This window comes from Passer montanus, unplaced genomic scaffold, assembly GCF_014805655.1.
Source record: "Passer montanus isolate IOZ18808 unplaced genomic scaffold, ASM1480565v1 scaffold113, whole genome shotgun sequence".
Taxonomy (NCBI): domain Eukaryota; kingdom Metazoa; phylum Chordata; class Aves; order Passeriformes; family Passeridae; genus Passer; species Passer montanus.
Genome location: NW_024357947.1, coordinates 168303 through 180582, shown reverse-complemented (window position 1 = coordinate 180582; position 12280 = coordinate 168303). Strand labels below are relative to the sequence as shown.

General features: G+C 39.1%; 1 protein-coding gene across 7 annotated transcripts in view; it reads right to left on the bottom strand.

The window, feature by feature from the left end:
• Window positions 1-12280, bottom strand: part of ANKRD27 (ankyrin repeat domain 27) — a 54971-nt gene that overhangs the window by 16742 nt on the left and 25949 nt on the right. For 6 of the 7 annotated variants that reach the window (XR_005626232.1, XM_039696305.1, XM_039696298.1 and 3 more), the window contains exons 5-19: window positions 11879-12033; window positions 11509-11568; window positions 11362-11415; window positions 11212-11277; window positions 11057-11133; window positions 10586-10707; window positions 9753-9831; window positions 8794-8926; window positions 4165-4257; window positions 3215-3342; window positions 2697-2779; window positions 1835-1950; window positions 1008-1100; window positions 442-639; window positions 72-131 (exon numbers count right to left, since the gene is read on the bottom strand). Coding sequence is in view for 6 of the 7 variants with exons in the window: in XM_039696305.1 (XP_039552239.1) it covers window positions 72-131; window positions 442-639; window positions 1008-1100; window positions 1835-1950; window positions 2697-2779; window positions 3215-3342; window positions 4165-4257; window positions 8794-8926; window positions 9753-9831; window positions 10586-10707; window positions 11057-11133; window positions 11212-11277; window positions 11362-11415; window positions 11509-11568; window positions 11879-12033 (1517 nt within the window). In the remaining variant the exon portion in view is untranslated. The remainder of the gene's footprint in view (window positions 1-71; window positions 132-441; window positions 640-1007; window positions 1101-1834; window positions 1951-2696; window positions 2780-3214; window positions 3343-4164; window positions 4258-8793; window positions 8927-9752; window positions 9832-10585; window positions 10708-11056; window positions 11134-11211; window positions 11278-11361; window positions 11416-11508; window positions 11569-11878; window positions 12034-12280) is intronic. The other variant, XM_039696342.1, reaches the window with a different exon arrangement.

Here is a 12280-nt window from a genome sequence, read left to right as displayed (position 1 = left end):
TATCAAATAAAGGAGGTTAAGCAGAGGCAAGAAACAATTTAGCAACTCGCATGGGCTGTTGTTTACATTACCTCTGAAGCACTCTGTCCTCTTTCAAATGTCAGGTAGTTTACTTCCATCAATGACAAAATCTGCACAAAAATATTAAAGAGAACCAATGTAACTCCACTCATAGAGGAATCTACTGACTGAAACACAAATCAGCTGACAACCTAATAATTAGTAAGAGAATATGACTGAGCAGATGAGAAGTACCCATTTACAAGTTCATGTTCTGTCCCACAGAGTGTATTCACACTGCTGGAGTTAAAATGTGACCTTTCTTCCTCAGAGTGAAAGACACATTTTCTCTTTAAGAGTGAAACCCTACAAGCAGTGAACACCTCCACCTTTGCGGTGTTGCATCAGAAAGAAATCAGGCTGGCAGATGAAGAGGAATACCTTGGAATTCAATGCACACTGCAGGGAAGTCTCTTTCATGCGGTTCTGAATTTCTGGGTTTGCTCCATTTTGCAAGAGCACTTCAATGATGCCCTGATAGCCCCAGCGAGCAGCAATGTGCAGAGGAGTGTCTCCCTTCTCATTGCCAATATCCAGCCTGCAGGAGTGCACATCATAGTACACTAAAGCCTTGACACACTGGGAGGAAAAGGAAAGCTATCAATAAATTATAGCGGTGTGTGTCAGTTCAGACAACAGGCACAGTCCTAAAAGGTTTGTTTTGATTGCTGCTTATGTAACCCATTACTAAAGAGAAGGCTTTAGTGGTTCATTGTCATTAAAGAGTTAAACAACTAGATTTGCAAAGCACTACTATCTTTAATGTGAAGTCACATTAAAAATTGCTACAAACTACCAAATAAAGTCCTCATTTAGAGCATTAAACAATTTAGCCTTCAAATATTTTTATTTACTTTTTAAAATATGTAAGTTTAGTGCTAATTTGCATCAGTTTAATTCCATTGCATTAGCATGCCCATTTGGTTTGATACAAAACAATTACTTACATCCTCATGACCATAAGTGCAGGCTAAATGAAGTGGAGTATTTCCATTATTGTCCTGAACATCAGTACTTGCCTTGTAGTGCAATAAGAGCAGCTTAAAAGAAAAGCAAAAGTAGACATTTAAGTAGCTAAAAAATTAATGTACAAACAATTATTGCTCTGCAGATTCCTTTAGGGTTCTGGCATGATGAAGCACTTAATGAGACACTAGCTATGCCTCCTGTTTCAGACACCACCCTCTTGCCACTGCAGCACTGTTTGTGCCCTACCCTGAGAATCACAAAGTCTCTTCTCACATATTCAGAATTTTAATTAAAAAAATGAATTCTGTACTGCAGCAAACACTGCAATACATTCACTACATCATCTACTTCACATTTCAATTGCCTATGCAAGTGAAGATAACTTTATTTCAACAATGCTAATTGAAGAATATCACATACACTAAATTCAAGCAGACAATAATTACTGCAGTTACACAGTCTATCCTAAACACAGTGTGAAGCATTTAACTCAGCCCAATGGCTGCAATGGCTGTTCTGTCTCAAGCCACAGCAGAGATGTTCTCCATTTGCATTATGTATTGGACATCTGTGTTAATAAAGTGGATGAATTGTGCAGAGCTGCCATCTGGTTATTACCAATGGCTGAAAACCCTGCAGTAGAAGAAAAAATAAAATATCTTGCAAACTCCAATGATGAAAGATCCTCCATTCTGACAGCTTACACAGTTCTGGTAAAAGCTCCCCAGAAGAGCTAAATGACAGTAACAGTAGCAGAGCTTAGTAAGAGTGATGCATTTATTATTTAGGTAGGTGTTGTGCTTACTGTAACATTCTGGTATCCCTTCTGACAGGCGAGGTGAAGGGGAGTTGAACCGTGGTAATCTGTGGCATTGACAATGGCTCCTTTGGCTACCAGCAAATCCACTAATGAAGTTTGACCTTGGAAAACAAGCATTCAAAGAAAGGTGTAAACTTTGCACAAGAACACTGCTACTTTTCAAATTCAAATAGTGACTATAAACCAAAATACCCTGCATTTCTGCACACTATGTTTCCATGTACTGCATATTCACTGCCTTGGTATTTGGGTTTTTTTGTGGCAGATATTTCAATGTCAAAGCCCCATAAAAGAACCTCCAGCTAAAAGCAAGCTATATTTGTATCCTACAAGTAACAAAAGAAAATATTTCAAGTCAATAAAATAACAAGAAAGGAAATTATAAATAAGAAACCACCCACTAAGAAAATAATACAGCTTCTAATAAAAGCAAAACCAATTACATAATGAACATTACAACACAGGTGTTACAGATCTACCATGCATAGCTAGCTGCAGGAAAGAGAAAAGGAATTTCTCAATCTGCCAGTCCTTTAAAAAAACCAGAAACCTCCTGGTTTCTGAGGACACACTTTACTTTTTTCAAAGCTGAAGAAAGCACCACTGTAGTAACCACTATGGCAAAAGTAGAGTCAAAGATTAACTCAGCCATAAGAAACTGAGCTTAAAAGAATATACAATGACTTCAGTCTGTGCTCAGAGAGAAACAGCAATGTTTCAATAGCAAAGAAGCAAAAAAACAACTTCATGCAGAACTCCAACTTTAATACAATTCCAACTTTTAACAGGCTGACAAAGACACAAGAGCAAAAGGAGTAGGAAACACTAGTGAAGAATGCCCACTCACCACAAATAGCAGCTATATGAAGTGGAGTATACCCCCGGTCATCTCGGGAAAAGGGAGTGATAATGGAAGGGTCATTCAGTTTCCTTTAAAACACAATGGTTTGAAAGCAGCTTAATTACCCAGGTGGTGGTAGGAAGGAGGAGGGAAAGGGAAAAGCTGCCAAGGATGGTAAAAAACTGATTTTGGAACTTTTTACCCTTTTACATTGACAAATTATTCCATTACATTTTGTTAAGAGCAGTGGGTTAGTCCCAGATCTGTAAGTTTGATTCAAGAGAAGAAGCACCATGTTCACCAAAGCCCACACAGGCTCCATAACAGAACAGGTGGGTTCCAAAGGATTCTGTCTGCTCCCAATATTTCTGTTTTTTCAAACCACACCCACCCACATGCTCTCTACTACATCCTGAAGTGCTCCCAAATTCCTCTATAACCAAAAGCAGCATACTTCCTGAAGCACATCTTAGATAAAGCTTCTACACAGCTTTCTATGCATTTGTGGGGTGAAGAGTGCTCACCCAGAAACCAGCTTCTCGCATTTGTCACAGTAACACAGCGGGTGACACATTTTCTGTACAGTGTCCTTATCACTGTCACCTTGACTTAGCAGCCGCTCCACTTCCTCCTGATCACCTGAAGCAATATGCTACGAAAAAATACAAGAGAAGAGAGAATGAGAAACCAATTTTAAAGGCCTCCTTTTAAGACAAAAAAGCCAAGAGTAATTTACTGAAGCACAAAATGAAAGGACTCGATTTTGAAAGACGTATTCAAGCATTAGAAAGCAGAAATGAACAATGTCACAGCACAAAACCCCCTAATGGGCATTCAGTATTAAAAAGAAACTGTTCTTGGCTTACTTCACTTTCTATAAAAAAATTAAAATAATTCCTATTGTTCTCTTTAGACTCAATCATGAAATTGAGCTCCCTCTGTGCAAAAACATGTCTATAAAATTACTAAGTCTCCAGCCATAAGCTGTGAACACATATAATTAGAAGCTCTGCTTTGTGTCCTTGTATAGGCAAAATTCTTTTAGAATGACAGTGTGAGATTAACAGAGAATATGAAGTAGCTGTCAGGTGACTACATTTAAATTGTTTCAGAAAACTCTTCCAATTTCAAGTACTAAAAGCTGTGAGACGCAAGCAATATCACATCTGTGCATTAAATGGGTCACACAAAACCAACAGCAGAAGCATTTCATCCTCATTTACTTCTCTATTTCATATAACACATGCTGAAATCCATAAGATTATATTATATTAGCAAGGCTTTGACACAGAAAGGTACTCAATTCAAAAGACACTTTTAGCATCTACTAAAAGACATTTCACAGTACTAATGTAATTAACCCTTCATTACATTCCAGAGAATTCCAGTTGTAATTCCACACAACTGCAGAAAGGGATAGATATAAATATGAAATGTGTAAATACATGCATATTCTGTCATAAAAGTTATTAACCTTAAACAAGCAGTCTATTGGTGCAGCAGACATCTGGGACAACAAGTTCATCCTTTGTCTTAAGAGCAGCTTGTCACACAGACTCTCAGATTCCTGAAAATAAAACAGATAGATTATTTATACAGACATCTACAGGCAAAAGTGCGGAACCCTAACACTGGAATTAGCTTTTAAAAATACTAAACACTTATTTACTATGTATGAATTATCAGACACATGTGAAATCTGAATCAGTTTCACTTTTAAGATTCTGAGACATAAAAGACTGGGCACTCATAGAAATAAGCAGATGTTCACCAGAATATTCTTTAATGAAATTGACTGTGAATTAACATTAATGAAATTATGGCAGTACCATCTTAAAAAGAACATAGCAAAACTAAAAAATACATATCAAAGAAAGCATGAACTGTAAGAGGTAAAACACATCTTTCTCAAGAGGAGAAATTAAGGGAAATTCACACAAAACATGTCTACTGATGGCTACTAAAAATGATGACCCAGATACAACTCAAAGAATTCTGAACTCTGCTGCTGGCTGAAAAACAGAAGATTGCAGCAGGCAAAGCACTGCTCTGCATCTGTGTAGATTTCCTACTTGGTTTGAGCTAGGCAGATACAGCTGCAACCCTTGTGTCAGTATTTAGAGACACCTAAAGATACACTTTAGATGCACTGAAGAATATAAATGCCTCCAAAGCCAGGTGAAAATTATGAAGTGGAGTTAGATTTTGAGGTGGCAGCACTGACCCTCCCATGAAATAAAACAACAACCTAAGGAAAACACTTCCTAAGAATGCAGATGGAAACTTTTGCACGTGGTTGGCTCTGATGCACAGCTGCTTGTGGTTGTGCTGCTGTAGGATAATGGCTCTCCAGAAATGGAAAGACTTCAGCCTCCATAAAACAGAAAACCACTGCATTTAAGACACACACCCATGTATCAGGAAAATGTCGATGGTTTAGGATCTGGGCTATGGCTTTTGCAATTAAAAGTCTGTCAAGAGCAGATATAAATGAGTAAAACCAGTCTGACTCCACCCTTGCATTAGTAAGTCAGCATGAAATTTGAGCCTCATAAACTGCAAATAAACAACATCAGTTGGTTCAGACTTTCTAGAAATTAGGACTATTCATGTTTCAAAATCAACACAGATGCCTCTCATAAAGCTGTCCAAAAACCCTTAAGAGTTCAGCAAATAACATCATTAAAAACATGTTTGTGAGGTCTGGAGATTAAAGTTTTTCTCTGTACTTCACAGGATTTAGATACGTAAAGATGACAAATATTCACCAATCTTTTCCAATCTCTGTACTTTAGCTAAGGATACCCAACATATCTTCTCAGAATTACAAACCATATAACACTAGTGTCCTTGGATAGATTTTTCTTAGGAATAATTTCCCTAAGAAATATTTGATGCAAAATTTAACTGCTGGTACAAGTTCCTAATGTCTAATCAGAATTTCTAGTGTGGATGCTCAGAGACAGCTTTACACTTTCACTGTGGAGAATCCAATTAACCATGAGCAAGAACTACTGTAGTTTTAGAACTGCTCCTTCCACAGAGTGTGTCTTCAAGGGAAGTGCTCCCCAAGTGGAATCATTATTTTAAGAGAGGCACATGAGACAGTAACCCTAATGTAGCAGTATTATATATTTATTATATAAATCAGAATAAAAAGAGCTCAGGTGAAACCACATATCTTCAATAGTGAAATATGGAATGAAAACAATCAGATATTCACTGAAGGATTAAACAAGTTTGGGCCTTCAAAGTCAGAACTCACTTGTACCAGCTTTACTTACAGACCAAGAACTTGTGTTTCTTTTTAAAAGGGGTTGCTTAGAGTGGGACTTCCAGGTATCTTAAGGGTATGCTGTCTAGAAAATACACACCCAAACATTAATGACCTTTTTAATCTAATACTACAATGTGTAAAAAAAGAAAATATCTGTACCTATGAGAGTGTACCTTTGAAATCATCTATCTCAAGACATTCTCACAGATTACAACTGATAACTTGGAGGAAATACATGTGGCAGAAGCCAGCAGATGAACTCTTGAACACAAATTAAGGGTAATGAAGTGTTTGGTGGGGAGGGGGAGTAGGGATCATTTCCCCATCTGAAGCTCCTCCCATACATGAAATAAAATCCTGCCTATTCCCTCATGGCTGGCTCTGACTGCCCATTTTTTATACCTCACTTGAGCCCTCTGAACTTCAGAGTCTTACTACACATTAGCTGTGCAAAGGAATGAGCTCGTATCCAACATTTATTAACAGGAATTCTAATTGAATAATGTTGAAAATTCAGAAAATAAAATTGATACTCTCCTCCCTTCTCCACAAAGTGTCTGACAAGGACTTGCATGACCTTGGGTGGAGGGATTTGGCAAGAAGGTCCTGAGTGCAATTCACTTACTGACAGGAGGGTGAGAACATGCCCATTATCCCTCAGGGTACATTAGTCCCCTGCTGAGTTTCTTTCTGGAGTAATCTTCATTAGGGATTGGACAGCAGCACTACTCAGCTGCCAGCAGCTCCATCTGAAGCCAGCTATAAAATTAAGCATAACCACATAAGGGGCTGTAATGAAGCCCCAGGGCACAGCAATGCTCTTGCTCACTTCATCCCCACGCCCCCTTCCAGCACAATCTGGAGAAGGAAATCACAGGGCAGCAAGATGACAGCTGTTGTGCTTCAGGGTTCATCCCCTTTACCAGAGAGTAAAGAAAATATCTCAACTGGTAACTCCACAAAGGGAGAGCAGTGCTCCTCCACCTCTTCATTATTCTTTTTCCATTTCCACCTCAGTCTGTTTTCATTGTGTGCCACCTTCTCCTGCCAAGGAGAAGAAGGTGGTCTGGCTGTTTCCTTTCCAGCTGTGTTAAGGGCAAGCTGTCCCTCCCTTCATGCTCAGGGTTCTGCTGCTCTCCAGCCAGGCTGACTCCCAGGAAAGGCAATGCAAGAGGACTTTGTGTTGCACAGTCACCCTGAAGTGATGAAGTTCTCTAGGTCTGGAGCTGATCCAGCTGAAGTATGAACACTAATGGCTCACTCTTCTCGTGGTGCAGACACTGAATTCCTCATTTAAACTTCTCAAATATATAGTTTATCTTTCAGGACAGGTGCCTCCCAAAGAACTAGAGTACCTTAATGGAAGTGGCACTTAAGTTACAATATTTGAATGCAATCCCAGTATGAAAGCTGCTATACTTAACTACACCAAGACAGACAGGATCAGGCATTTAATAGGAAATAGCCTTTATTCTAGAAATTTAAGAGCAGTATATGCTGTCTTAGTTTGCTGGCATTGTTGTGGAAGACAATTCTACTTTGGTTTCAGTTTTCTTTCAGAGCACCAGCATTGCTCTTTGTATATTGATTGTGAATGACAGCCAAGTGACTGCAGGAAGCAAAATCATATAGCAGGTTGATTCTTTTAAGCTAACATTTTTATTTTTTTGAATATAATTCAATTACAGACAAGAAATATACTCTTTGTACAATATGAAAGTGTTGGTTTGGGTTTTTTTTGGTTTTTTTTGTTTTTTGAGTGTACAAAACCAACTTGCACAAGTTTATGGAAAAATCCCAGAAAAGGACAAAACCAAAAATAGTAAGAGGCCAAAATGTTACATTAAGTGCTTCTTAAGACTGTGTCCCAGGATGTCCCATCCCAAGCCCTGCACACTGAATCATTATTCTGGCCCCTGCAGTTAGACTCCAGTGCTTTGCAGCTGGGCAGACTGAGACACATTGAATTCACTCTGGCTCCACGTTCACTCCTTTTGATGTCCACATCAGCTCAGGAAAACCTAGTTTTACAACAGTAGAAAATTTTACAGGAGTGGTAAGACTGGATTCCTTGACTAAATAATCTACAAAGTTCTTAAATTATAGAAATTTCCAAAGTCACATCAGCATCACCCTTGACTGGCCTGCAGGGATGTGACCAGACCAACAGCAGGTCTAGCTGCCCAGTAGGAAATCTCTCATGCATCCACAGATTTCCTGCCCCTGCTAGGTCAGAGATCCCAAGGGCCAAATTTGACCTTCAAACAGCACCTTATCACAGCCCTGCAACCCCCCTAAGCCATCAACTCAGTGCAGCACTGTAACCCACACTGGAAAGACACAGAATTCTTCTAGTATGAAGACTTACTGAATAATTCTAAATTACACTGCTATCTCCATTCTGCTTGCACAGCTAAGCATATTTTAAATAAGTTTTTTAAAACAAAAATTTAAGTTGTGCCTGCTCCCAAGTACTGCACTGCTTTCACAATCATGGTGGAGTACAAACAGGAGATAAACATACTGGAGACTCATCTGTAGAAAACAGTGCTGTCATTTCTCCTCTAACCACATGAAGAGACAGACCTGACATTTAAGTACTTCCTCAAGAAGTATGCAATGGAGATATTGGTATTGGTACATCATTAGGACTTCATTATGATCATTTAGGTCAATTTAGTATTGGCTTCAGGTAGTCACCTCTACTCATTTTTTAAAGCAAAAAAAGGCAATTCTTAAGTTAGTTATCTGTATCCTCTGGCTGGACTCACACCACAGTGGTAGTACAAGGTACCAAGCACTGGACAGAGTTTAAGAGTAGCTTACTGTTGGTCTGTCAGAGAGGTTGCCCTGCCGGATGTACTCTATTGCAGCCTCGATGGAGGTCAGGCAGTACCCCAGCTCATCCTTCACCGAGCTGCAAAGCCTGAAGTTCTTTATGTAACTCAGGTTGGCCATCCTGAAAAGAAAAAGTTAAAGCTGTGAACAACAAAAACTAAGACACTAGCATGGCATATTGCAGCTCATCTTAGGAAATTCAGGCAGACAATAGGGTGAGTTGGGAAAAAGCTTCTAAAAAGCTTGTTAGGCCAGCAATATGGTTATTCTGAGCTTGCAGAGTGACCAGAACTCTACTTATCTCTTAAATACTCAACGAAGAGTTATCAACTGAATGAAAGGAATAGAAGGATAAGGACAATAATGGGAGATCAACATCTTTGAGGTGAGAGAAGCAATGTTTCCAGCACCATAAGCACCACAGTGATAGCTACAAGTTAAAGGCCAATGCTGATCTCAGAGATCCAGGATAGAACAGCACAGAGAACCAGTTCAGGTACAGCTGGAAGGTTTAGACAGACTTTTACTGAAAATGAGGAGACAATGGCACAAGCTAGCAGGAAGTAATTAAACATTCACAGCTAGTTTGTCTGTAAGAAATGCACCAAATCTTGATATGCATAAAGGTGTCACAGCTCCCAACACAGATGAGAGAGAACCTCTCTGTGAAGGCTGTATTGACACACAGATTTGGTTGAGATATGGCCTCCCACTACAACTTTTTTCTAGGCTGAGGATCAAAACAAAAGGCACATTCCTGATAGCTCCTTCATTTAGTTACACATATAACACATCTTTGCTATTTGTCCTATAAAACATCTTCTGCATTTCAACAGGACCTTACACTTCCAATAAGTTATTACTGTATGTTCAGAAACATTTGTCCCAAAAGCAGCACTACACAAGATGGTAGGAAGGAGTTCTGTATAGCTAAAACAGTTACATACCAGTTTGGGATTTCTGTTTTTACAAGCAAATACAGCAAAACAGAGAGAAGATCATCTGCACACATGGTTTCCACATTAACTAAAAACAAGAATGCACATTTGGCATTAGTCATGTCATGGTTCACATCAAGAGCAATAACTCTAAAGTTCTGCCTCTTAAGACTGAGGGCCAGCTCTACTAGTACAGAATGCATGGAGACTCCAGGGCAGGCCTCCAAATGTTCTCAATCTCTCACTGAAGCAGTCTGCCAGGAGCCAACACACAGATGCAGTTTGTGCAGCACACACTGCAATATTTGACTAGCATCCCTCCCTTCCCACACAGCAAGGGCCAGAGCTTTAGCTCAAGATTTCTGAAATTCTTGAGGGCAAAGACTACACTCAAAGCTGATACATTTTTCCATAACCCAGCAGTCTTCCTAGAGAAGAGATGAAGTAGGGAAAGCGTAACTTCACTGTGCTACTCTCTTTGTAGAAGAGATTGCAGAAGTATCTTCTCTTTTCAAGCTAGATAAAGTGAGTGCCAGGTTAAGAGGACTGTGCTTTTGTATCATAGAATCATGTCTGCAATCCTCAGTGTCCTGGCAGATGTGAGCTTCCCACAAGTCCAAGCTAAAACGTACACAAGCTAACCCAGTACCACACCTGAGCCCACAGGAACCAGTGCTGACACATCTGCCTCACTGCCCTTCCCTTCTGCCTTGTTCAGAGACCTTAGAGACTCCAGCTCAACTGTGTTTGATCCCCAAGAGTTATCCAAACAGTTGTTTATATACTGAAGTGCTCTGTGTGTGCTGGTGAAGTTTAAAATGATGAATTGACTAATTACTGACCTCTTTGGCTTGGAGACTGCATGATAATTTGTACAACTTTACGCAGACAAAGCAACTTCTGTTGAGGGGAAGTGCATTTGTTCAACTGCCCCAGCTCTCGCTTTGCACGTGGTATATTAAAACTACAAAATAATTAGAAAGGAATGATTAGCATACAGAGTTCCTCTGCAGGATGTCCAAAGCCCAAGTTTTAACTTATTCAGAGCTGAAATGAAGAACGGTTCCAAAATACTCCCACTTCTACTCCAAGTGCACCTGCATTTCTGTATCCTGTATATGGCTTAAAAATAGAAAAGTAATCAATGCATAGAGTGTCCTCATATGACACTTGCAAAGCTTTGATGTTACATCTCAAATGAAAGTGTAAAAAAACTTGCTAGTGCCTGAAGGAAAATATTTTTTTGGCTGGCATGATCCTATTTAAGACAGGATCTCAGTAACTCTTCAAGAATCCACAGTCATCTCTCTCACCTGAACTCAGGCTTCACTCCAATGTCCTTTTGCTGCAGGTCTTGAAGGCTCCTTGTGATTTTATTAAAATCAGCATCCTAATTAATAGAAAGGCAACAGTTTTTTTAAATGCTTTAGAAGAACATCACTAGTATGGAGCAATCAAAGAAACTTACTTCACTCGCCTCAATCGTCCCCACATATTTGAAGACTAGGTCATAAATAGCATGATGGATATACATCTGTAGAAAAAAAAAGTATTTTAGGCATGAAAGGGAAAATTAAAAACAGCTTGCTAATTATTTTCCTTCATTTCAGATGCTTACTTCAACTGCTTGTTTGATCAGATTCATCTGCTCTTCTTGCTTTGCAAGCAGCTTCTAGAAAAGCAAAGCCATAAACAGCAAGAGAAAGTCAGATAATTTATTGCCTAAGTAACACTGTACAATGTATTTAGGGGAGTAAGTCTTTACCAGGTGTGAATCTCTCAAAAGATGCTGCAGACATTTGGTATAAAGTGCATTGACAGAATCCTAGGAGAGAGAAAAGACAGAAGCCATCAGGTTCAGGTTAATGGGACTTGGAGGAGCAAAGCCTAAATAAGTAATACAAGTCTTCCCTGTCTCAAAGGTGTACAGTATGGTAAGAGTTTTAGCAATAATAATTGCATTTACTAAACAGTTCAGACAGTAAAATTCTTAAATGTGAATTACCACTTCTCCCTCCTCCCCTTTCACAACTCTAGGCTACTCTGACACAGAAAAGCTCAGTAAGACAAAGATAACAGCACCAGTGAAGCTAATTATATTTAGCAAATTAGACACCAGGAAGGAAGATACTGACTATGTAGTGGCGGAGGCTTTTCCTTTCGTGTTCCTTAAATGTTCTATAGAAAGATCCTATGTATTTATCAAATCTCTCACAGTGCCTTCCCAAGAACTCTCTAGCATCTTCAATGTTTTTAAGAGAATAGGAGTTTGATGAAGCTGTAGATTCACCTAAAATAAAAGCCAAGAATTAACACATAGGCTTAATACATGTATGCATGGTAAAATACATTTTGTCCCTACATATACAGCCAGCTTTTGTACACTGAAACATGAACTCAGCTCACTGCACCTTTAACTAGAGATATTGCCTTTAATTAAAACAATTTACTGAGTCACATTTGAGCAGGCTCCCCTGCTTTTCATGTCAAGTGTTTATTTGGAATAGCTAAAACAGATTCCACTTATTTTTTTACAT